The sequence below is a fragment of the Pelmatolapia mariae genome, linkage group LG12 (assembly GCF_036321145.2).
Source record: "Pelmatolapia mariae isolate MD_Pm_ZW linkage group LG12, Pm_UMD_F_2, whole genome shotgun sequence".
Taxonomy (NCBI): domain Eukaryota; kingdom Metazoa; phylum Chordata; class Actinopteri; order Cichliformes; family Cichlidae; genus Pelmatolapia; species Pelmatolapia mariae.
Window position 1 is genome coordinate 18893682 of NC_086237.1, and position 25409 is coordinate 18919090.

General features: G+C 41.8%; 1 protein-coding gene across 4 annotated transcripts in view; it reads left to right on the forward strand.

Moving 5' to 3' along the window:
• Window positions 1-25409, forward strand: part of rtkna (rhotekin a) — a 54824-nt gene that overhangs the window by 1712 nt on the left and 27703 nt on the right. Inside the window, exon 1 of one of the 4 annotated variants that reach the window (XM_063489566.1) lies at window positions 14800-15401. The exons of the other annotated variants lie outside the window; for them this stretch is intronic. Within the exon in view, the coding sequence (XP_063345636.1) occupies window positions 15306-15401 (96 nt within the window). The 5' untranslated portion in view covers window positions 14800-15305. Of the gene's footprint in view, window positions 1-14799; window positions 15402-25409 lie in introns of those variants that run through there. 4 annotated transcript variants of the gene reach the window in all.

The window sequence follows — 25409 nt, forward strand, 5'->3', positions numbered from 1 at the left end:
CTACTAACCCCTGGGAGGTGAGGCACACTCCATCGTATTGATCCGCAGTCAGATTTACTCGGATCCGGCGTCTGAGGAGCCTGTCCATATTATATCTGGCACACAGGCCCGCACAGGCCAGTTACACTCACTAGATGTGCAGCGGTGTTAATGTGGTTAAGTCTGTACAGCTTCACAGACAGGAGGGGATGATCTCATGTCTTGTCTGGTTTCTATCAGGTGGTGTGAGCTGAAGATCAGACATTAAATAAAAAAAGGAGCTTACAAATTGCATAAACAAACATTCTCAAAGGCACTGTTATAAGAGAAATGAGGAAATAGCACAGTCTTTTTAGTGTGCAGAGCAGGAGTTATTAACCTTATTACATAGTAATCATTAATTTGGCCAGTGGGCTTTAGTGAAGGTTAGTGTTTACCTATTTTTGTACTGTTTTGTCTATTCTTTTGGGAAATTAAACCAAAAACAGTTGAAGTACTGATAAGAAATGACTAGCAGTACCAGCCTCAAAGCTAGCTTCATAAATATTCCACCTCTAATTCTCATTACTTCCCCCCGGTCTCTGTATTAGTTATTTATCAGGGTAAAACTTCCTTTCTTTTCACAACGACAACAATGATCACTTCCTTAACTCTGTAATCTGCTTTCCACTGGTTCTCATACAAGAGTAATTTGTGTCTCTGCCTTTGTTGCCAATGCTAATGATCCTCTTTCAGGAACTTGGGACCTTCCTCTGGCTCCCTGTGTTACGGGGCTCTCTCTGTGCCACCGTGGAACCAATCTGCGGCATTTCAATGAAGCGCTGTGAAAGCACCCTGTTTTCACAGTGCCAGGGAGTATCACGTTTGTGCGAATGTGCCAGCACTTGATTCTCTTATGTAAATGTGTGCGTGCGAAGGTGGCCTGTGTCTAATTTTTCTAAGTCAATGACATGTTATCAACAAATGAAACGCACACACCATTTATCAAATCCAGGGCCTTATATTGCATCAGATATACAGGAGTGCAATTATGAATTTGCATTGCATATTTTTTATCCTTTAAATGGCGTAAAAAGGAAGCACTCACCATCACGATGAGTGTGTGCTATTGTGCCCAAAGCTGGGGGCAAATAACGCCAAGAGCATGATTTTATAAAACAGAATGTCGTGTAATTTAATATTGTTGGCATTAAAAAAATCCAGTGGCAGACGTTGGTGATTTCCATAAATTGTTTAAGTAGTGCAATCAGTTATGCAAATAAAATATTCAAATGTTTAAAATATTGCCAGGCTCTGCTCGACATTTAGATATATTACATCCACGGCAAGCTTTTTTTTATGCTGCTTGAATGTAATTCGAGTGTCTCTACATTATCGAAACATAAAAGTCCTGGCTGGCTGTCTTGCAGTGTTCTCTCTCTGCGTCTTCTGCGGCATAGAGCCGAGGCATTCTGCTGTTTTTGTATCACAAATTGACAGGGTAATATGGCCACAAGCTGGAAGAGTGAGAAAGCGAACAAGTGATTTGTACAGATGTCCACACAGCAGCCGTCTCGTCGATCCTTTGCCTGCCTGCTCAGTGGGAGCGAAGAGCACATCTGCTTTCTCACTCTGATCCACAAGGCCACCAGTATATCTGTACACAGTCTATACACACACAAAAACACAAACACACACACTGTCTCCATCCTCACCCGCTCTGTTCTTTCAGCTGAAGCCAGCCAGGCATGCAGTGGGAGATTGGGATAGTGCAGTTATTATGGAGGTGGTGGTGGAATGTCCACTATTTCATTGCTCTGCCGTCGTGCCATGTTTGATTCAAGGATGGACCACACTGGTCCACAGCGCTGTGGCTAATACCAGCTATAAAGGGCCAGGAAGTGGTTAGGTATACGCGATGGCGCACCCATCCACCCACACTCTTTTCCCAGCCTGCAACAGTGTATGGCAAGGTCTGGGAGTGTGCCATTTCTGTTGGGAAAAAGCTTTAACAGTTTTGGGTTGTGGTTGGCTTTGGTGTCATTTTCTCCTCCACCCTGTGTAGCCACAGGCTCTCTAAAGGAAGTATCCAAAGTGAACATAGTTGTGGCTTTAGTGAAACTTTGGATACTAACTGTGTTTGCTTATCATTTGGCCACCATAAAAAGAACACGTTAGTCAGCTAGAGAAAGGTTTATTTGTTTTGTTTATTTTTTATCATTTATGACCTTTTATCAGTCGAAACTGTTGCACCTTGGTAATATTTGATCTACTTTGGAGTTACAAACCAGTATGTTTTCTCCAGATGTTTAAACGTGTGTTTTATAGTTCACAGAGGCAGCGGCCTCCAAGTGCCGCTTCTGGTGTTTCATGTGGCCTGGCAGAAAACTGTGACCTCTTTATGTAAGCATATATCTGCCTGAGAGCACACACGAAGGGAGAGAGGTCGTGTAGATGTTGTCGGGAAAAACACTTTTTGCCAACAAAGACAAAGCACCCCAAGCCGTGCACCCGCTGAGTGAAGACTCACTTTGAAGGAATGCTGAAAGTCTCACATTCAAGGCAGGCCTGTGTACCAAAACAAAACAAAAAACAACTGGCTTATTGCGCTGCACTGTAGCCAAAAACTAAACACTGTTCTGGGGCGTGAAATGCCTGGGAAGGGACTCAGAGGCCTGAGCTTTCTGAAGACTGGATGCACTCCGCTTTCCTGAATTCTTGAATAACTGCTTGAAGACTGCCCTACATAGAGATATGTGTGCGTGTGTGTGTGTGTGCGTGCGTGTGTGTGTTTCACGTGTGTACCCTCAGGGCTTTCTGGCATTTTTAACACTGCAGGGGTACAGGAGAGATGCCAGGGAAAAGTTTAGCCATTGTGAAACCTCTCTTCTTAAACAAAGCTTCGCCACTGGAGCTGTCTGCTGGGAGGCTTTCTGGGTTTGATGTTTTAACCAGTAAATGTTTAACTGTTCTTTTCTTTTCTTTTTTTTAATGGCTACGTCATTGCGGAGGACTTTTCCCACGCGGGTCCGTGAGCTCGCACAAATTAAAATTGTTTAATCTCGGTTTCGTCGAGCCTTGAGTAAAATTCAACGGCCTGCCATTGTTCCCCGTGGTAATGGCTGGACTGTTTGCCTAATGTGTTTGGTGATAGTGAGAACAAAGCTTTATTCTTCAAATAAAGTATTAAATAGATTCTAACTTCTTTCACTGTTGAACTCAACCCACGCGCCAATTTCTATTATTTTCATGCAGCAAGGCAAGGTTATGCTATGGTTTATTATTTAACACAACGATCTGTTGTTTGGCATGAAAACTCACATCAACAATTCTTAATGTCTTAATAGTGATTTGAGTCTAATTTATTCATTTACTCAGTGAGTGAGCTATTCAAAGAAACAGCTGACAGTCACCTCGTAGTCTAGGTGTGTCTACAAAAGCCCTTAAGCTCTTTCTTCTCTTCCTCTGTAAATGACAGTATAATATAAACTAAATTGCCATTACAACACTGACTCAGTTGTTTGAATTTCATCATTGCTGTGAGTCTTTACACTTGCCAAGGGGAAAAATATTGTGTTACATATAAAACAAAATGTACAGTACACCTGTTTGTTGGGGTTTCTGTGACCCACACACATGCACACATCATTAGACTCAGAGATACAGAATGTCCTTGTGTGCTGGCAGCACTTTCCTCACAGCCTTATCTTATCTATAAGGCCCATTGGGTGGATACAACTTTTAATGCTTGGGTTGCAGAGATGGTTAGTCTCATGATGGTAAAAGATAAAACTACATTTCAGGGTTATTTTGGGGACTTTTCATTTTTAGTCAGTCAGTGTTAGCGCACTGCTTTCTTACCCTCTATTGTGGCTTTGTTACAGTATTCTAGTTCAGTGATCTACTTCCAGCTTCTTGCTGCTGTGAATGGAAAGTTAGGCTGCCTTTGTGTAAGGACATAAGTGTTCTGGTCTTGCTGTGTGGTTAGTGTCTCTATTTGGCAGCTGGTGTCAGGGTGCAGTTTAACAGCTGAGGGTCTGCTGCTTCTTATGTTGCAAGTAAACCCCACCCAAACACTGATATGTGCTTTTGCACATTAAAGGGCTTTGTTGTGAACAAGGCGACAAGACCGATAGCAGAACAGGCATGTAAAATATACATATAGGCACATAGAGGAAGTGACTCACACTTACAGCCAGTATCTAGTTCACACATGTCTGTACATTGTGAAGTCCCTGCCTACCGTACCAACAAGTATTATGAATGAAAGCTTATGTTTTAAACTTGCTGTTAGTCATTCATGTGATCATTCGGTCGTCCCCTGCCTCATACGCATACACAGACACACACATACAGACAGTGACTAAGCACCAGTGTCTCTCTGAGTAAGGTCCATTGCATATTCTCTTTTGTTCACCCAGCATACGCTGCCCTGTGTAAGGCTGTCACTGGCAGTGATTCGGTTAACAGACAGACAGAGAGCTAAGTATTGGAGGCTTAATCACTGGATACTTTCCCACTCTCCCAGATGGGAAACTTCCTCCATGCATCATCAGAGCTGTCTCACTCAGTTACTACCTCAGTTAGTGAGGTGGATAAAGCTTTTGAGTCAGAGTAACCCAGACCTGTTGCCATACAAGTTTCTTCTTGTCTCCATCCTCCTGTAATATTGGGAAAGAGGGTAATGTTACAATGGAAGGATTTGTGTTCATCCGTTGTTGTGAACTAAGCTCACGTAGACAGTGTGAATGGCTGCGACATGGCATTAAAGAAATATGAAATGAACTAGAATAGGCTCTGAATAAGGTAGTAGAACAGCGCTGTGTGATTTCCTCTGGATTGTATGACAGAAATGGTAAATTTAATGGAATGTAGAGCAGGTAAACCCTTTGTTCTGTATCCATTTGCCAGTCCTTGTTCTTCTAATTCTATCATTCCTAACACCTTCTTTCTCCCAAGAGCCATATTATGTGGGCCACTCCACTGCTTTCGGGCTCAGATCCCCTGATGAAACAGGGAAATGGGTCCATTTTGACACATACTTCAGGGCTAACCCACTTTACTGATCCAGATTCTTTACTTCTGGACAGCCACAGACGATTACTATTTGGTTTATGTTGCTTTAGTCTCTGTTTTTTAAATTTAAAAAAAAAAATGTTTTATTATTCACCCAACCTGTTCAGCCAAGCTCAAACACACTGTACAACATCATTTGACTGTCTTATGTTAGAAGTATCTTCTTCCTTCTAACACAAGACCCCCACTGAGTACAGCTTTGTTAAACATTGACAAAAAGACACACATGCACACCCAAATTCCAACGTGCGGTATCATTTACAGTCCGAGGCACTTGTCGTCAGCCCCTTTTATTACTGAGGGCTTAGAAACATGAGCGGCTTTGTCTCCATGAAGAAAAATGCCATTCTCTGACAAACATGCTGTGCTTGAAATAGAAATCTTTGTAGATGTTGGCGTTTGTATGTCGCACTTGGAATTTGGGTTTATGAAATTATAAAACCCCCGAGGTTTGAGGTTTCCTACATCTTGTATGGCCCTAGAAGCCAAAGAGGGCAACAGTGAGGAAAAAAACTCACTTTGCACGCTGTGTGGGTTCATTGCAACATTTCATATTCTAACTTTAGCCTGTAACTTCACCAGGGACAAGTCATTAACCTTCAATTCCACACATTCAGTAAGGCTGAAGGATATGGGGCATGTCTATGTCAGCCCACTGTGCTACACCTTTTTCTACAGCTCTTTCTGTTCTGGTCTTGTCTTTCATTTCTTTTTCTGCACAGAGGCTTATAACCACCTAACATTAATATGAAATAGATAGAGTCAGGGCCTCTCTTTTATACTGGGGAACGCGCAGTGAAAGGAATCAATACTGAGAAATGTTCAGAGGGGCAAGTGGGTGTGTTGTGCATGCCCGTTCCTGCACTGATCCAGGCTATTGTTTTCATTTTGTGTAATCTCACTGAGATACAAAGTGATGTGTTCAAGGTAAATGACCGACTGCACCCTACAGTGAACAGCATGTAATAACCGATAAACTGTGGATGTTTCAGAGGTAGGTATTGTGTTGCTCTTTGTACCAAATAATTTAGTGCGGCGTTGGTTCTGAATTCACAGCCGCATCTTAAATTTGTTGCAGCGCAGCCTAATGGGGAGTTCTCTGAATGTTACCGTGGAGAGGAGAGGGCAAAGGGGGCACAAGCGCCAGCGATGTTCTCTGTTTTGTTGATGCCAAGCAGGTGTTTGACTTTATGAGAGCAGATGGTTCTATTATGCATGTCTGCTTTCCCAGCATGCTGCACAGTGTACAAGTCCCTGCCAGCATGCCTGCGTCTTAATGTGTGTGTTTACTGGGCCCAGTGGCAGACGGTACACTGTCACATGTTGTAGTAAGGTTGGGTTTTTTGCTGATGTCTCAGCACTTATTTTCTGTGGTCTGTCCCTGTGTTTTTTCGTTATTGCCTACCTCAAGGAACGAAAGCGATCATTCTAGGTGTTCACTCATGCGGATTTTTGATGTTTAATTATGCATGCCGTCAGATATGAATGATACTCTGAATACCTTTGTGACTATACCATCAAATGTGAGGCGCATTTCGATATGAAAAATAACTTGTAGTGTCAGTCATATTGCCAAAAAGATATTAGGTAGAGCAGATCGAATGCCAGTTTGCATCGTCTGACAGCAGTAAAATAGGATGGCCAATCAGGGCTTCAAAATGTCATAACAGCACAAAGGAAAAATCAGTCAAAAACTGCCTTAAAGGTATTTCACAGCATGCAGCCATCTGATACACCTTTATAGTAGTGTCCGTGGTTTTGTTTGACTTTTCTTGTACGTCACACTGAAATACACTGTAATCAATCAATCTTGTGATTAATTGTCTAGCCAGAAAATGAACTTTTCTGCTAATTACAGCTTCACAGATGCTATGATTTGCTGTTTTATGTTTCATAGTTAATTTAAGAAAATCAATTGGAGGCATTGTTTGAACAGCAGGGTAATTTGAAGAAGGCACTTAGAGTTTGAAGAATTCTTATGGAAGATTCTACTACACCATTCAAAAAAAACAGTCAGTTAAACTTCATGGATATTGATCTGGTCAGTTAAGTAGCAGAGGGGGTTGTTAATCAGTTTCAGCTGCTTTGGTGTTATTGCAGTTAACGATAGGTGAAGTAGAACAACAATAGGGCAATCCCCAAAGCAGGAATTGTTTTACAGGTCAAGATTACTGGCATTTGTTCCTACCTCATCTTTTCATTTGACTAGTGTCAGTGTCACTACTGGTAGCATAAGGTGATATCTAGACCCTACAGAGGTTGCACACAATCCTCTAGGACAGAACATCAATATTTGTCATTGCCAGAAGGTTTACTGTGTCTCCCAGCACAATCTAAGAGCATGGAAGAGATTCCAGGAGAGACGGCAGTTGTTCTAGGAGAACTGGACACGGCCATAGAAGGTCTTTAACCCATCGGCGTGACTGGTGTCTGCTCCTTTGTGCCAGAACGACCAGCATGAGCACGGCCAGAGCTACAAAATAACCTTCAGCAGGCTACTGGTATGAATGTCTCTGACCAGACAATCAGAAACATACTTCATGAGGGTGGCCTGAGGACTCAACGTCCTTTAGTCTTCCCTGTGTTCAATGCCTGGCACCGTGGAGCTCGATTGGCATTTGCCATAGAATACCATTGGCAGGTCCATCGCCAACGTCCTGTGCTTTTCACAGATGAGAGCAGATTCACCCTGAGCATATGTAGCAAATGTGAAGGGGTCTGGAGAAGCTGTGGAGAAAGCATCATGTCCAGCATATTTTTTTACTTAGATTTCCGGCATGTCTTTAAATTCCGTAGGTTGAATGAACCTTTCCCTCAAATTATGTGACATCCTTTTCTTCTTAAAACATAACCCAGTTCATATCAGTATAGCTATCTGGCATGATTGTTTTCCCCATTGACATCTGATGTGCTTCTAAACACTGTATTTGCTGAAGTTAGATAGGTTAAATTAATACTTCACTACTGAAGAAAAAACGCAGTACAAAATCACTGATGTGTATAAAAAAAATTTAACCCAACATGTTGTTGGTTTTACATAAAGGGTACATTATGCATTATTATCTTTCTGTGCCTGTGTCCAAACTCAGCCCTCACTACATAATTCCCCCGAGTACAATGAGCCAGCCAGTCAGAAAACCTAAGAAATGCTAGTGGCTGCTAGATAAATAATTTGCACGGTGTCATGTGAATATGAAAGAAACATTTTTATCAAGAAGTTAATTCCAGTGCTGAAGATTATTTTTTGAATATTCTGAATCGAGGGGGGAATTTATAAACAACGAAGACCTTCAGTTCGTACAAGGTAATGCTGCCTTCCATACCTTTCTGATTAAAATGCCACATTAGGTCCTCTCCCTCCTCGTTCCAAGCTGGCAAAAGTATTAAACCTAGCATAAAGATGCAGTGTTTGTTTGATTTGTAGTTTCCTGAATGTCTCCTCTGCAGGTGTTTAGTCTTGTATTGTTTCTGCAGATGTTTCAATTAGTGGCTCTTGCTTTGGATTTTACCCACAAACAAACAGTGCCTTGGCATTAATCAGTGATAAAAATAAGTTTTATAGTCCAGCAGGCATGACCTCATGCCTAATAAAACTACAGATTTTCAACCTTTTGTTTTTATAATCTTACTGTTTATATTTGGAAACATTGTTCTCTTTACTTCTTTTTCTTTTTGAACTTCTCGTGTCTGTGAAAGTCATCTTTGTCATGTCTGGTTTTAGTTGGAAACAAACAGGAGCTTTTTACATCCTTTTCCCTTTTTTTTTTTTTTGTTGTTGTTGTTTTTTTACTTCCCCAGATTAGAGGCTTTTAAGTGCACTACACAGACATCAAAGCTTTTTCACTTCAGGCTGTGTGTAACCATTATTTCTCTGTGAAGTACTCTGTAACTTGCACTGTTAAACGGTGTTTCCCTCGGTGGCACATCTTGCTGTTGCAGCTGCTTAATCTGCAGGGGGAGCCATTGTTCCATTTCACATTGCACAGCTGCTGAGCCATGCTTTTCTCCTTCCCTTCACAATTTTTAATGTTCACTTTATATTCATGTTACGGTCATGAATACTAATTTTAGAAAATCATTCACATTAAAAAAAACATAAATGAATTGCCTTGGTGTACACATCCTCCCTGAGCCACACACATGTCCTTGTATATTGCACAGCCTGCACCCCTGAGGCAAGAAATCAATGGAGATGAATTTCCTAACGAGAGAGTTCCTCTTTCACTGAGATGTCTGGTCCTTCAGAGTGATGAGATGCTGCAGTCTCCTGTGACCAGCTGAGCTAGCGTTCCTGAAAGTCAGCAATGATTCTGGGGAGCAGCCAAACTGCCGCTGAACTGCTGAACTGTCTCTATAGTCGTCTGTATTAGAGTCTGTTTTTCTTTCACAGCTATCAGTAAAACGGGTGATACTGAGAAATAAGATCAGCCCTCCAACTAAGCACTTAAAACACTCCCTGGCCTACTACCCTGACCTAGGCAGCCTCCTCCCCCAGATCTTGTATGCTAACCCATGGGTTCTGGTGCAGGCATCCATTACAGTATGGGATTTCCAATGAAAGAAGAATATCTGTTGCGTGATTTGCAGCCGGATGTCTGACTTTTCATCTTCAGCCTTGCACACATCACCACAACATCCCCTTTACCTAACCTTAAAGTAGAAGCTCCATCATTTGGACAGATTTCTTATTAAGTGTATCACACTTCAAGCCGATACACCTAATAACAAGCTAGGCTGTTGTTGCGATTTACAATGTCATTACACCGTCTCTGCGCCTGAGTTATGACTCTGTGGCTGTCGCCGCAGGTTTTTCATGCTCTGTAACTGAGAACTGACCTCTGGAGGGGGTTTCCTTATGAAATGTCTGGTTTCACAGCTCATCACGCACGGCTGTCATCGTGTTGAGCAGCGTCTGCCTTAACCTACCCGAACACTGCCAGGTAATTGAAGTCTTGTGATATTCCAGTCTGTTGAGTCAGATTTTCTGTTGCTGTGCGCCTGTTCTTACTTTGATCAGAGCATTTTTTTTCCCTCACTGTGTGCAATCACAAAATATTTTTTATTGTATCTTTATGTAAAACAAAAAAAAAACTTCACCTTTGTAACTTTTTGTGCTAAATGTTGGTGTACAGCGGCTGATTTGGTTGTCTGGGAGGTCTTTTTTTTCTGTGTGACCAAAAATCTACTTGAACGTGTGAAAAACGTTTGTAACAGTCCCGTCTCATTTTAACAACAGTATTTGTGAGCATGATCAAAGGCACTTGTCTAAATTTGGAGACCATTTTTGTTACAACTTGTTTATATCTATTTATGTCTAGATGTGCATTTGTGTATGTAAGCGTGGGTTGGTGTCTGTGTCCCTGTGTGTAATTTAAGCGAGTGGGAGTCGCGGTGGAGTTCAGATTTCAGATTTGGTTTTGATGATAGTCAGACTTCTTTGTTGTGGTTTGGGGCACGGCTGCCTGAGGCCCTCGTGCGGTTCCCTGCCCTGTTCTGCCGCCACACTGTGCCTCAGACCAAAGACAGCATTTAACTTTTTACACATATCGATTTACATAAAGAAATAATCCAGTTACTCATTAATGCTGATTAGAAGTTTAAGATTACATTTGTTTGAAAATCAACAGTATGATTATTTTCTTTACACTCTTTTTGTATCTCCCTAATATTATTTTATATTTATGGATTGCTGGTCCAAACAACAGGGATACTCTGTGTTCAGATTTGTGGGATCTGGCGATGATGTTTTATTACAACATCTTTTTCTGCTTTTTGACTTTTGAAAAACATTTGATTAAGGATAGTTACTGAATTTTGGAAAATGTGGCATTGTTGGTATTTAACAGACTGTCCCTGGATTTTGCTTCCAAGTGAAATCATTTTAGCAATCAGGCTTAAACTGGTAAATCTGTTGATTAAAAACCTGTCTGATACACTGAATGCTACGTTTCCTGTGCCTGTAGTCTCCAAATTACAGTTGCAGAGAGTAAAGCATGTTAACATGCCATATTTGCTGATAATTTTGACCAAACGATGCAAAAGCAAAAGCGGAGGGACAGTCAAGGTGATAAAATTCAAGAATGTTTTTATTTTTTTAAACAGAAATGTGCAATGAAAGTTTAAAATAAGGGTAAAAGGTCACTCCTGGGTGAAAACTGGGTGTTTTGAATTGTGTCAGTGTGGATGCCGCTGGCAGTTAGCCTTTTCTGTCATTTATGCATGTGGAAGGTTTTTAAAGATTAAAACAATAATAAATCTGTCTTTAAGCCAAAGTACCTTTTTTTCCAACCTACATGCACACTGTCGTTTTGCATTGTTATGTTTTTCTAACATAACAAAGTGTCTCCAGTATGTCTGTCCTACACAATAACATCAACCTCTTGTTTCTTTTCTTTCTCGCTAAATTGAAAAGCACCTCTGAATTCAGATTTACAGACGGGTGTCATGTTAAAGTGGAGAAAAAGACTTGTCCAAGTTGCACAGTTAAATTCTAAAAGAACAGCCCCACCATTGTTGTTTCGGCTAGATTCATGTATGGTAACCCAAACTTTAAAATGTGTGAGAAACAAGCAGTTGTGTCCCGAGCAGTTGCAGTGCTGACGGACAGTTTCTATATATTATACAGCCAAGCGCCCAATAAAACCAGTTTGTGTTACATGTTGATGTCTCTCTGCTGTCAGACAGCCGGACAAGTGCAAAACAGTGGCTGAACCATGCCCATTAAAACGCCCTGTTAACTAGCTCTCACCTACTGCCATTTTCCAAGCTGCTGCTCTTTTATTCTAAATCCTGATTTTATAACCGTGACACTGTTTGCCAAGTCACCACTCACTAAAGTTAAAAACAACAGCTGTGCTGTGGTTTTGACTATATTTACACAATACGTTGGAAGCGACAGAATCTTTCATTCAGGTCTGTTTCCTCTGTGGTCATCTGAATGTGCTGCTGCTGCGCTCTGTCACTCACAGACGTGAAGCTGAAAGGACCGTGGGCAGCAGCACTTCTGCTGGAATTAGAACTACAGACAGTGAAACAGCCTGTTTGGAGCAGAGCTAAAATCAGGTTTATTATAGGCCTGGCAGAATGAAGGATCTGTGTGGTATCCTGAGCTGAAACTTGAAGTGCACATTGTGGAGATATGTGGGGCAATCTTATAACTTGTTAAAGCAGGTATAACAGCTTTTCATCCGTCCATCTTTCGGAATTGTTTTTCCAACGTGGGGTAAGAGGCTGGGCGCACTCTGGACAGGCTGCTGGTCCATCACAGGGCACAGGGCAGGTATAATATTTCCTGTTTAATGTTGTTTGGCAGAGCACCACCAGGTCACTCTGTGCTTTGACTCCAGTGTGTTTTCCTCCAGCCAATTAGGTGTACAGACAGGAAGTTTTCCATATTCCTCCACACTTCCTTTCAGGAACAACAGAGGCACCGGGTATTGTCTTTAGAGAGGTTCAACCCTCTCTGATTCTATTATGCAAGGTTCAGTGTGTGTGTGTGTGTGTGTGTGTGTGTGTGTGTGTGTGTGTGTGTGTGTGTGTGTGTGTGTGTGTGTGTGTGTCTTCTCTGTTTTCATTAAACCTCAGAGTTGGTGTGGGATTAACTGGTTGTGTAATACATTGGCTCCCTCATAGCAGCCAATTAGCACATCTGGCCCTGCTTCAGTCAGAAGAACAGTCACCGCTAATCCAACAGTCAATCAGGTAACTGCCATTTAACATCGCAAAATCGGTCAGGCCCAAAGGTGTCAGGCCTCTACACATCCCTCTAATCAGCTGTCTCTGGCTAGCTGAGTTTGCCCTATTCTCAGTGGCTTCAGGCCAAGATGCAGTGTTTGAGCTGGTTAAACCGCCTGTCAGTATGCCCTGTCATTGCGATAATAGCTGTTTTCTGTCTGTTTTTGTTCAGCCTCTAGGCATTTGTCATAATATGTAAGTCTTTGTGGTTTACTGCAGGGAGATTTACCTGCAGCCAGTTCTGCCTCAGAGAACTGCTGCTGTTGTAATGGAACTTAAGGACAAACTAAATAGATTAAGTGATATTGGAATAGTTTATACATTTTATCTTGATTTTATCTTTTGTTGTTTGTTCATTCTTTTAAAAAAACATATAAAGATAAGCTGACTTATAAGGTTTGTTTCAGCACAGGTTAGTACAGTAGTACAGTGTTCAGCATATTTCTGAGGTCTTGTTGGATTAACATTTTTCCATTTCAGCAGCATGCCAGGTCACCTTTCACAGAGGATCGGCTGCATGTGATTTTAGATTGTGAGTGATTTATGTATCCAGTCAGACGCACACACGCTCACACAAAGAGATGCCAAAAAGCACCTCTTTGCATTTTAACTCAACTATTTCTTTTTCCACCCCTGGAACAATAAATCTCCTGTCTTACTGCATATGTTGGTATCTGCAGCAGATTAGCTGGCTGATTTGAACTCTAAGGGTGGAGGCTTTTCTTGGGGAAATGACCTGGCTTACTGCTGGCGCCCCTGGCTCTGCTCTTTTGAGGTGAAAGGGCTTAATCAGCGCTTTTGTTTTCACTGTTTGCATGTGTTCACAAGTTTAGGAGACGTGCTCCGGGGTGATGGAGTTCCATATGGACATGTGTGTAGAGAAGAGTCGTCCCAAATATCTTGTAAAACTGAGGAATGTGGTGGGAAAACATCCTGTCACTATGTCATGTAACTTTGTTTTAAGGGGTGATCTGACTAGTGATGAATCCTTTCTGGTGACCTCTGACTCACCTCAGTGTTAAAGAGCAGAAGAATTTGTGTCCTTTTAATTAATGTGTCTGAGTGAGTAAGTAGCCTGCAACGTAACGCCGGTTTCCTGTTGAGGGGTCGGCTTGTGGTTTGCTCAGCACAAGGAAGGATACACGCACCACAACAGCGCAGGCATGGGAATAGCGCACTGGAGAGGAGACCGGGGTGACTTTTCTTTTTTCTTCTACGCCGTATTTTGTGTGGAGCAGATTCCGATTGACTGTAAACAGCTTTTCCCAGACATAAACGCAGCCATCAGGAGAATTTGTGGCTGAAAGTCACATGAAGTAAAACTTTGGGATTCTCTCTGTTGAGAACACAGGAAACTGCAGTCAGCTGTGATCTTTGGAAAGGACTCCGACTTCTGGCGTGGAAAGAAGCGCTTTATTTTCAAAGTAGGGAATATTCTCGCTTTGATAAGGACCCCCACACCAAAAAAACAAAAAAAAAAATGACTTGAAGAACCAAAAATATTTGTTGGATATTGTAAGAATTTCCTGGAGAGTTAACAGTTTTCCACTGATACATGAAAGGTTTGCGCAGTCTGTTTTCAAAGCAGGTCTTTTTGAACTGTGCTCACGCATACTCATGTATATTGAGTGACTCTTTTTGGGATACGTGATATTTTATTTAAAAGTTAATCATACAAAATGAGTCAAAATGAGTATTTCCACTGTTTAAATGTTTCCCAGAAGCACCTCTTCTTGAATTAAGCCGGTGTTCGGTGATATTTCGCTGTACATTCCCACTCTTACTCCACTCTGACACTGATATAATTCTCCATTTATTATCAGGCTATTAAGATGAACAAAGCTCTCCGCCCCGCTGTGCTTGCGTGCTGGTGCGGTATTTGCTTTATGTTTGTTTAAAAGGGCGTGAGTTCTGCTGTGGCAGTCTCTCTCTCTCTTCTCCGTTTCTTATTTTTTAAGAGTTATTATCAAGACCAGAGGCGCGTCGTAGGGGTTAATTTAGCGCCGAGTTGGCCAGCGTGAGGGCGCACACAGTGGAGTAGTTGTGCCTATCATTCCCGCAGAGGCGATGCCCTTTTGTGGAAAGGTCTCTTGTCAAAGAGGACAGACGGCGTTCACAGTCGGGACACAGGGACACAAAGAGAACAACTGCATTTTAAAAGCCTCCATTCTTTTCCAGCTGCCGCTGGGTGTTGACTGTGGGTGTTTGAGAGGATCGTTGTCGCCCGGAGAGAAAAAGTACAGAAGAAGAATACGCGCCGTGAACGAGTTGGGGGAATTTTATGGACAGGGTTGCTACAGTGCAGTCGATGCTGTCATCCACTCCACCTCTTGTCTGCTTTCCCGGTCCTACTAGGCTTGTTTTGGATGCGGAGAGGAACTTTTACGCGTTGTTTTACGCACTGATTTTTTTCTTAATCATTGACGACTGAACAGGACACTGCCATAATGAACTCCGTGTCCCCAGTTCCTGCAGGTTAGGGGTCTGAACTCGACAACTTCAAAAAGAAGTCAATCTTTTCGTTACCTGCCTAAAGGATGCCAGTTGATAAGCACGCAAACATGGAGGAAAAACTGTGGATACTGGAAGATCTCAATATGATGTACATTCGTCAGATTGCGCTCAGTTTGCAGGTAAAAGAGCAGATTTAATTTTGTTATTGGCAATCGCCTCTGTCTGACTTTTGCAAGCTTGTTTTATGTTTGTTGTTGGCACTGCTGTGTCTAGTTTACAGCATTTCAAAGTTGGGTATGTTAGCAAAAGTGTTTTGTTTTGGGGGGGTTTCATAAATTTTTGTGTCCCGATTGATCAACTGTGAGCACAACCAGTTTGGCCGATAAATGAAATCCTACTTTCAAATATGTGCTCCCCAAAGTACAGTGCATCCTCTGTCTGCAGTCTGCAGCTGTTGCAAAGTTTACAGAGGGGTTGTTTGAGGAATCTTTCTATGTGACAAACAAGTTGCACTGACGCTGGTGTGGGCTCTTCTTTTTACAGATGGCAAAGCTCTCACTGACAGCAAACAGAAAACAACACTGCATGCCATCCATCTCTCCCTCAGTGTCTCCCCTTCCAACTGGGGTTCACACACAGTCCACAGCTGCACATGTGGGCCTCACAAGTCCCTGTGGGAGTGTGCATGCATGTCTGTATGTAAGAGAGAGTGTGCTATTGTGCTCCGAGTAAGACACAGAAGGGAATCAATCCATGTGTAATTTGACAAAAGCTTTATTGAGCATGCACTATCTAGCCTCCTTCATTTTGCAAATCACCACTGTCTTTGTTCCTCTTTCCTTTTTGGAGGAAATACCTGAAGAATGAGTGCTTCATTCAATAGACTTAAAAGGCAGAAGAGACATATGGCCATTGGAAATGCTACAGGAATGTCAAAGAGATATTCTAATATACTTTATTTTCTGTCTGTATAAGCTGAAAAAAATATTGCCTGCCTGTGCTGCAGCTGTGTCAGAGGTTTCAGAAGCAGAGAGTTTGTTTCTCACCATGTCAACAGAACTCTAGTCCATAAAGTCTTACACTGTGTGACATGGGAACCATATAAGAGGTGATATTACTCATACTATGTTGTACCTACAAGCATTTTTGGCATTGTTTTTGAATTTGAAGTGTTTCTTTGTTTGTGTACCCGTGCCAAGTGCTACAGAGCATGCCAGGTGTCTGGCTTTTCATCACATAAGGGGAGAAGCTATGAAGTCATGGAGACTGCTGCCAACTCCAGTTTAAGTGAGGCCTGGTATATTCTTTTTTTCTAGGATGCTTTGGTTTTTCTGATTCTTGAACTGTCTTTGAATGCATCATTCAATTTGTTCAAGAATATCTTTATAGTATGTGCGCCTGAAAATAGCTACACAAGTTCTTAATGACACGGTGATCAAACACTAATCAGGGTGTTAGTTGCTGCTACAGAGGCTCTTTTGATGAAGAATGCTGTTTACTGCTTGGACGTAGACCAGAAAATGGTGCGTTGTCTGATTATTAAATCTAAGGCATTACTGTGGAATGTAGATAACGAGGAGTTTCTGTCTCAAGATCTTTGTGCTTGTAAGCATTGAGCCGTCTCGGTTCCAGTTTAATTTTTGTAAATGCAATTACAAGGGTAGACGTGTGCAATAACAAGATGATGGCCTCTAATTCAGTCATGTGGGAAAGTTTTCTTGTTGCTTCCCCTGCTTCACAGGGAGTTCAAAGGTGAAGTGTCAGCTGCAGAGAGGCTTTACTCTGCATTAACCTGTGAGAATTTCAGTGTGGTGGATGGCCTTGCTCCTTACTTTTGACTGGTAAACACTCACTTGTTTGCTCAAATGCTCATTCATTCACCCACCCCCCCTGCCACAATTTCTTCTGTGCCTGGGTGGTTTTATGAGACAAGGATTCTTTGACTGAGCTGCGCTGCATGGCCCACACTGACTGCAATTTCAGCTAGCTATGGATGTTTTTTGCTCCAGGGTCTTTCATAAGTGTCCTTTAGGATCATCGGAGCTTGCAGTTATTACATGTGAGCCCTTTTCTCCTCCATGTGATTTTTTTTTCCCCCTGCGGCAACATAACTTATATGTACAATATATCTGAGGGATGTAGAGGTAGTCCTTCTTTGTTATAGATTTTCTTCACTGATTATTTCAGAAGTGAAGAGAGCATTTCAAAAGAAAAAATTAAGGAGATTGCACATAGGTATACTGAGGCGCTGAGGCATTATTCAAGCATTTATAATTGTAGCATTAGGAGGGAGGAAGGAACATTTATTTTCAAGCTCAGTAGGATGCAACATTTCTCCTTTTCATGTTTTAACAAGTCTGTTAGAGTAGCTGTTGCTACATTTGTGGTTCAGATGTTTTCAATATTCTGTCTCTTTTGTGAGGCCGTACCATAGTTGTGGTAGTTTCTTCTTTAGCTCTATATACATGTTAAAAGCATTTGCCTTGCAGGATGCAGGATTTACCCCAAAGGAGACATAGCTGATAGGAAAACAGGAAATGGTCATGAGTAATTATTGTTTCCCACCAGGAGAGACAATATGATGTCATCGAACCCATTGACATTAGTGGTCATATATCCCCCATACTAAGTCGGATATAACTTCTTTTTTTTTCTTATTTACTTCATACTGATTGCTAGTTTCTGGTCTACTTCTTCTTCTGGGTTGCAGAGTTAAATGGTGACAATTCCAGCTATGCTTCTGAGGTCTCGTTTTTTTTTGCTCAAGTTGCAAAATGAGGATTTGTGCACAGCACTTTAGCCTGTATGTCAGTCATTGTTTGGGAAAATACAATTCTTTCTGTGTTTGTTGTCTTCCTGCTGCTTTTCATGCCAGTGATGTCGTCTGATTAAAGAATAATGAGATTCCCTTTTTCTGGATTCTGCCACAGTTGTTAGATATGTTGATATGATGAAGAAATGACCCAGCATCATTTGCTGAACATGGAGAGCACAAAGTGGAAGCGTAGACAAGTAAAGTCAAAAACAGCTGCTGAAGAGCAGCAGTGACTTTAGTCATGCAGTCATGGTTAGTCATCTCTAACCCCGGTTAACTGTGAGCTCATATGGGGGGTGGTGGGGGGTCATGTGGGAGTTTCTCTCTGCTTTACCCGAGAGTCGTATTCGACTGGTCACACGCTCCCAAACCTAAACTTAGCTGAGGCCATGCCTCAGATATTTTTACAGATTCTGGACTCTGCCATAAATATCCATCGGCTCATATTCACGTCTCGTCGTCTGTTCATCTGTCCCCTTGCGTGCATGTTGTCATGTGCTTGAAAACATGCTGCAGTTATTCAACCACACACACAGACGCACAAAGTGTTCGCTCCGATAGCAGAAATTTCTTAGCTCCGAGCCCTTTAGACCCCACCAATGCCATGCTTTCTTAATGGAGGCGGTGTTGGAGGGGCAAAGGCCAGACTGATAGCAGTTAATCCGTATCTGCCTTGGGACAGTAAACCAGTATCTTGGGCCCTGTAACTGGAGGGTTTGATGCGCCGATGACGAATGTGTAGCAAGAGCAAAGGTTAATCTTTTTTTCTTTTTTTTTTAATGTGCACCAGAAATGGTGCAGATCTAGTCATTCCACTGGTGTCCCTAGACTATAGTTTTTGCTATTTAATGTTTTTTTTTCCCTGTTGTTATTCTCCTTCATCTTGTTCTTGTGTTTCTGATCTATATCCATTTTCACCATAAATTTAATCACTATATGTTTCATTCATCCTTTTGTCTAATGAATTTCAGCATTCAAGCCCACCATACCCCTCTAATGAAGCACCTAGTCAGTAGATGAAATCTGCATGCACGTGCATCTGTAGGTGTGCACGTGTGTTGGTTCAGCCGGGAGGCTCTTTAAGTAGCCTGTGTTACAGCAGACACAAGTGGAACGTATGCTAAAGCTAACAGCACTTGTTCACTTTTGATACAGGATACACAAGTCAAGTCTCAGCCAAAACACATTCCTCTGCAACAGACCACTTGATTGCGCTCCACTGCTTGCTGTGTGTGTATCTTTGTGCTTCTAAGAATGTGTGTAAGTAAATATTTGCAAAGAGTAATGATCCACTACTGTGAGCTATTTAATCTTTTATTTAATTAGAGGTCTTTGGTTTAATGCCCTGGATTTCAGTGTCAGTGTAAGTTGTTATTTAGCTGTTTTCATTTGATCTGAATTAAGATGAAAGGTGTTGAAGCGATTTTCTGCTGTTGTGCTACAACCTAAAATGGGTGGAAATAGCCGCACTTATTTGCTTATAATAATCATGTATATGTTTTAGCCTGATTGCTGTGTGTTTTTGGCTTCTGTGCCATGGATTAGTACAGTACTTTCCAGTTCTTTCAGTGCTGTATGCCAAAAGCAAGCACAGTGTGTAGGAGCTAGAGGAGAAAGGGGGCTTTGTATCACATCACACACACACACCCATTTCTTCCCACCGAGCCCTCTTCTCTTTCTTGGAACAGCACGTCTAGCTCCTTACTCGCGGCCATCCAGCTAACGTCAATCCTGCTGACTGCAGTCCAAATCAGGTGGCTCCCCTCCTCACGCTTGCACCCCAACATTCCCTGTCCCCCATGGTTATTACCACAGTGCTGTGTACCTCAGTCCTCACCCCAGGCATCCCCCATTCAGCGGTTAGTAGGAACAGAACAGGTCTGAATAGGCGCTCTGTGCGAGCAGGAACCAGTTAGATGCTGGAGCCTGAGCCAGCTTCCTTTGAAAAACAGCAGGCGTGAGCCAGGAGAGTGAGAAGCAGAAAACAACATGCCAAAAGGTGTTGTTATTGGAACATCGACCTGCCTCCCTGCATCTTTCAAGCCTGCCTCATTTTGTCATTCACTTTCCTATCCCTGCTATTTGTCTCCGAAGCTATTTGATAGCCTCACTCTGCTGTTCTCCTGTCTGCACAACCGCCTCAGCTTTTGTCGCTTTGTTTTCCCCCCACGTTGTGTTTTATCTAACCCTCAAGCGTCACCTTTCTTTAATCCTCCAAAGAAAATTGGAGCTTCTTGAACTTGCCACTACAGGCATGATTCAAGCCTGCGGACTGGATTTGAATCTCTGCTTAACTTTTTGTGCATTCAAGCTCACAAGTCAGTGTGAAGCGTAGATATTTAAAATGGTGTGTCCCATTTGTAAAATGTGAAATTAAAAACATCTGAGCGTGCCGGATCTGGTGGCGCAGGCTGGTTATCAGATGGTGGGAGCACACGTTGCGTTAAAAAAGAATATTTGGTTGTGTGTTTAATTAAGCCTGTAGATGTTGCTTTTGTGTTTGCATCCATATGGATACAATTTAAGCTTGCGAGACGAAGTCTGCATGGTGTTCATTATTGTGTGGAAGTTTATGAGTCTTGCAGACCATTTATTTTATGTCTTTGATGAGGTTTATGTACTGTATGTGTGGGATCTTTGCAGTGTGGATGATTGTGTTCAGTTTATTTATCTGCATCGTGTGCATCGCTGTTTTTTGATCTTTGATTGTCTTAAAATTGCTTGCATGCAATAGGAGCTCCATCAAACAGGTGGAAGCTTAAAGTGATGGAGAACAAGTATGAACAGTTACCCCCATTAAACCAATCCATTACCCAGTGTGAATTCCCCTGCAGAAAGCATGAATAGCATCACTAATATACAACCCTTAAAGATGTCTCTTCAGGAGCAGCATGAGTTTGTGTCCCTGTGTTTCTACAGCAGTCCAAAGTGCCTAATTGAATCACTGATAACTGCAGGAAGCTTTGCCACTGAGTTGCAGCATGCATCTGAAGCGGTGTCACTGGTGGGTGTCTGTGTTTGGCAGGTGGAACAACTCTGTCAGCATTTGCAGAGCTGCTGTCTGACCATGTGACAGTTCTGTCTTCATCAAGGACAAGAGGGATCTATTTAGCACTCTGATTTTCACATCATCTGTGAGACCTAGTATAATAGATTGTGGCTTGGCTGCTTTATTGTTAATGTTTGACTCATACAAATGTAAAATGACAGAAAGCAACCTGGCCAGCTTGTGTTTTATGCAGCTTGTCTCGGTTCTGTGGGTAGACGATGAATGGCTCTGCTGTAAAGGGAAACCTAAAGGCACAGGGGAATTCCAGGGTTTGGAGGCGGGTCACAGCAGAAGCTGGGGCTTATGACTGAGGTAGATCTGAGGGCCAAGGCTGCTGAATGGGGCCTCTTGTTGTGGTAGAGGGGTGTTGATTGGCATGGCGGAACTGTGTGCCTCCCCCAGCCACGTCCCACACAAACTCTACTAGATCAAAAAAAAAAGCACAGTGTCTCATCATGATGAGCTCACTGGAAGAAACTCTCCAGCTAGATGATGTCATGCTACTTTTTTGTAGTTGGGGTCAAAAGCTCAGGGTGACAATAGGAGGGTGTGTGTGTTGGATGGGTGTATATACTCCTGCTGGATGAATTTGACTGGAGCTGTTGTTCTAAAATCTTTGGTTTTAATCTCTTTCCTTCCTGCTTACACGTACACATATGCATACAGTTGTGATCAAAGCTTTACATCCGCTCATCATGGGCATGAATGTCATGGTAATTTGGGGCTTTTAATGATTTCTTTCAACCATTCTTGTTCTAGGGTGAATGATTGCACAGCATACATTTTTAATGACTTTAAAACAAAATTGGGTGCACAAGTTTGGATTTGTTTGGGATTTTCTCTAATCTGCACAGGGTGAAATGTATACATACACTTGCACTAATATTTTGTTAAATGTCACTTAGCACGTCACACCTTGACCAGATGCTTTTGGTAGCCAAGCTTCTGGCATCTTTATGGCTGGATATTTATTATCACTGAATATATTTCACTGTTCTTGGCAGAATTTGTACAGTTGGTTTTCTGGCATAGACCCGGCCTTTTAGTATAGTCCACATGTTTTCAGTACATTTGCGGTCAGGGCTTTGGGAAGGCCTTTCCAGTAGCTTAATGTCAGCCTGCTTTATCCATTCCAGAACTACCTTTGATGTGTGTTTTGGATCATTGACCTGTTGGAACACCCAATGGTGTCCAAATTTCAATCATCTAGCTTTTGATTTGAGGTGAAGTTTAAGAATTTAGAGATGGTTCTCCTTGATCATTATCCCATGCACTTTGTGCAATGTACCAGTACTACTGGCAGCAAAACAGCCCCAGAGCATGATGCTACCACCACCATGCTTGACAGGTTGTACCGTGGTACAATGTTCCTCCTCTTAGTTAATTGCGATGTTAAACTCACTTCACTGTGGACAGTGACACTGATGTCACAGGGACGGCTTTGGTCACCAACTGTGAGGACATCAGCTGTGTGTGTTGTTATAGGCAGGTAATGAGTTTCCATATGTCACAATATGTGTTTCTAATCTTGTCTTCTTTAGGAGATGAAAAGGTTAATCTAGCTTATCCTCACCAGGACTAAGAAGGTGGACAGGGATTCTTATTGGCTCTGTAGAGGAGCATGTCTCAGTATGATTGGCTGAGACAGATAGTTAACTCTGCCGAAGACCCCGCCTAAACCAGTCTTTTCTGAAGCACTGTGTCATGGGTCAGCACGTCCCCGTGCACAGACGGCCACTGGGTTATTACACAACTACACGAGTCAGTTCACTGAGGCACTATTTTAGGCCTATAACAACACACACAGCTGATGTCCTCACAGTTGGTGACCAAAGCTGTCCCTGTGAAATCCATGAAGATTGACAGCGAGTGTATATATAACTGAATGCGATCACTGTTGATGTAACTTGCATAATATTCCAGGCAGTGTGTTTTATCATGCTGGCTGTTAGATTTCTGATGTTTTAGTGATAATGAATGTCAGGGTCAATATTTTTGTGTCTTTAACAAAATAATAATTTAAATAACATTTTATATAATTCAGATTTACAGGCTGCTGAAGCTCCACATAATTGTTACAGCTGTATTTAAGATACACAGTCATGAAAGATGAATGCCACCTCTCATTTTATCTGTGTCTTCTGAAACTTCTGACAAATTAAGAAAAGGAAATGAAATATCAGTTTGCATATATGCGGCTTTAATTTATATATATTTGGTCTACATCTGGCATTTATGTGAAAGCATATGTCTGACTCTATATATATCTATCAGGTTTTTCAGGAAAGAAAAATATCACACTGAACATGTAAAGGTCTCAAAAACTCATGTATCACTTGGCATTACAAGGTTAAGAGTATTATGTTATGTATTCTTTTATCAGAGTCTAGTCTACTCTCAGCGCTATCTAAAGGTTAGACAACTTTCATACAGCCATACAGTGCCTGAGGCAGCCTGACACTGGGAGTAGATCAATGACCCAGTTTGTCTCTGGAGGTTGTCATGTTCTCTTAAGGCCAGCAGGGGTCTTGTAGGCTCACCATCTTGAAAACAGAAGTTGGTTAATTCCCTGCTATATTAAAAAAAAAAAAAAAAAGTTTGGGATTCATTCATCATGCTTGATTTCTCTAATAAACTAAAACTTAACTTAGTAAAGCTGTGATTTTGATTTAGGTAGAATAGAGCATAAGCAGCAGCTTTTATTTCAAAGTTGTGTATGCTACAGTTTAGTTTAAGCTACACGAACAGTAGTATTTGGGTAAATGATAGACTATAAGGACTGTGACACAGTAAAGCAAACCGTCATCTAACTTACTAATAACTTGCTTTTTTTATTGTGACTACTGGTACCTTACAATAAAGAAATCAAAACTTATTCATGGGGTTGGATGCTGTGGGTTAGTCTATGTAAAACTGCCTCAACCAAAAGGCTCTAAAATCTAGGCGAGAGAAACACCTGTCACGAAACTTTGCCTGAAACTAAAACAAAAGTCAGAATTTTAATATCCTTTTTTGTTTTTCATATACTATCCCTCCTTTAAGCCATGATTGTAATTAAGATTTCATTCTAGTTCAAGCTGATGAAAAGATTACAAATCAATCCGAGACCGTCCAGAAAAATGCTCTATAATTAGATGCACGGTTATAAAAGGCTCTCGGCAGGAAGGAAAGGAGCTTGAGGACATACAGTAGCGGCAGAAAGGAAGGGAAATACTTGTTTGGGGATGAGGGCTGTTGTTATAGAGTCAATAGGAAGTGCTTGAATCACAGAGGGAGAGAGCTGAGGAGGCCAGTCTGGCTCGAGGAATTTCCTCTCATCCTGTGAAATGCGGCGTAATGACACAAATGCTATCATTCATTCGGTTGGTCCCTCTGAGTTATGCAACATTAGAAAGCTGAACCTGACCCTGTGAGCATCCTATCTTTTGCCATACTCAGTGTATGTACTGCCATTTGCTAAACATGCACAGTTTAACCTGCCTCTGTTTTTTTCTTAATTTTTTTTTTTACGAGTTAAATCTTTGCATCATTGTTTTGGTGCTGGTACTCATGCTTGTTGTTTCCTTTCAACTGCGAGTGAAAATTTGCCCCAGACAGCAACTTTTATGGCTGGCTCCTGTCACAGCTAGTTGCTGATTAAATCTTAATCTGATTAACTGTGGGATATTTACAGCTCTGAGTGTTACGCTATCAAGGCTCATCTTGTTTTTGTTGCACAAGACTAAACTCACGGAGAGATGAGAGGACTGGAGGCAAATTTTAAGTACAGTATCGGTATGTTAGCATATTTGTTTGGTACGTGGTGCATTTTGTGGGGGTGTCCTCTGCTCCCACAGCAAATGTCCTCAGCTAGAGCTAAAAAGCTGTAGTCCCCCATCCAGATGCACAGATGCATCATTGCCCTGTTGGAATGGACTTTGTTGCTCTATTGCTATTAGCCAAGACTGCCCACAGACTGACTCTCTCTTCCTCCATCCCAATCCTCCTACATGTCATCTGCTGCATCTTCTGACTGCATGCCTCATTCCACTTCTCAGCCCTCCCACAAATAACACATAACAAAACAACTGCGTTTTTTTGTCTTCATTCCCCGAGACTGTATCCAATCCACTGCTCTGGCATCTCGGAAAATATTAAAACAAAACTAGGGCCACTTTTGATGATCTTTGTTTATTTCCTGCAGATATACAGTTTCATAATATCCTCCTTGTGTTTTAACAAATAAAAAACATCCTGAACGCTCTATTATTAGTTTAGCAGCGTGGATTTCCTGGAGCCTAACTCAGTAGTTAGCCGATGCACCCTCACCCCTCGCTTTATTCC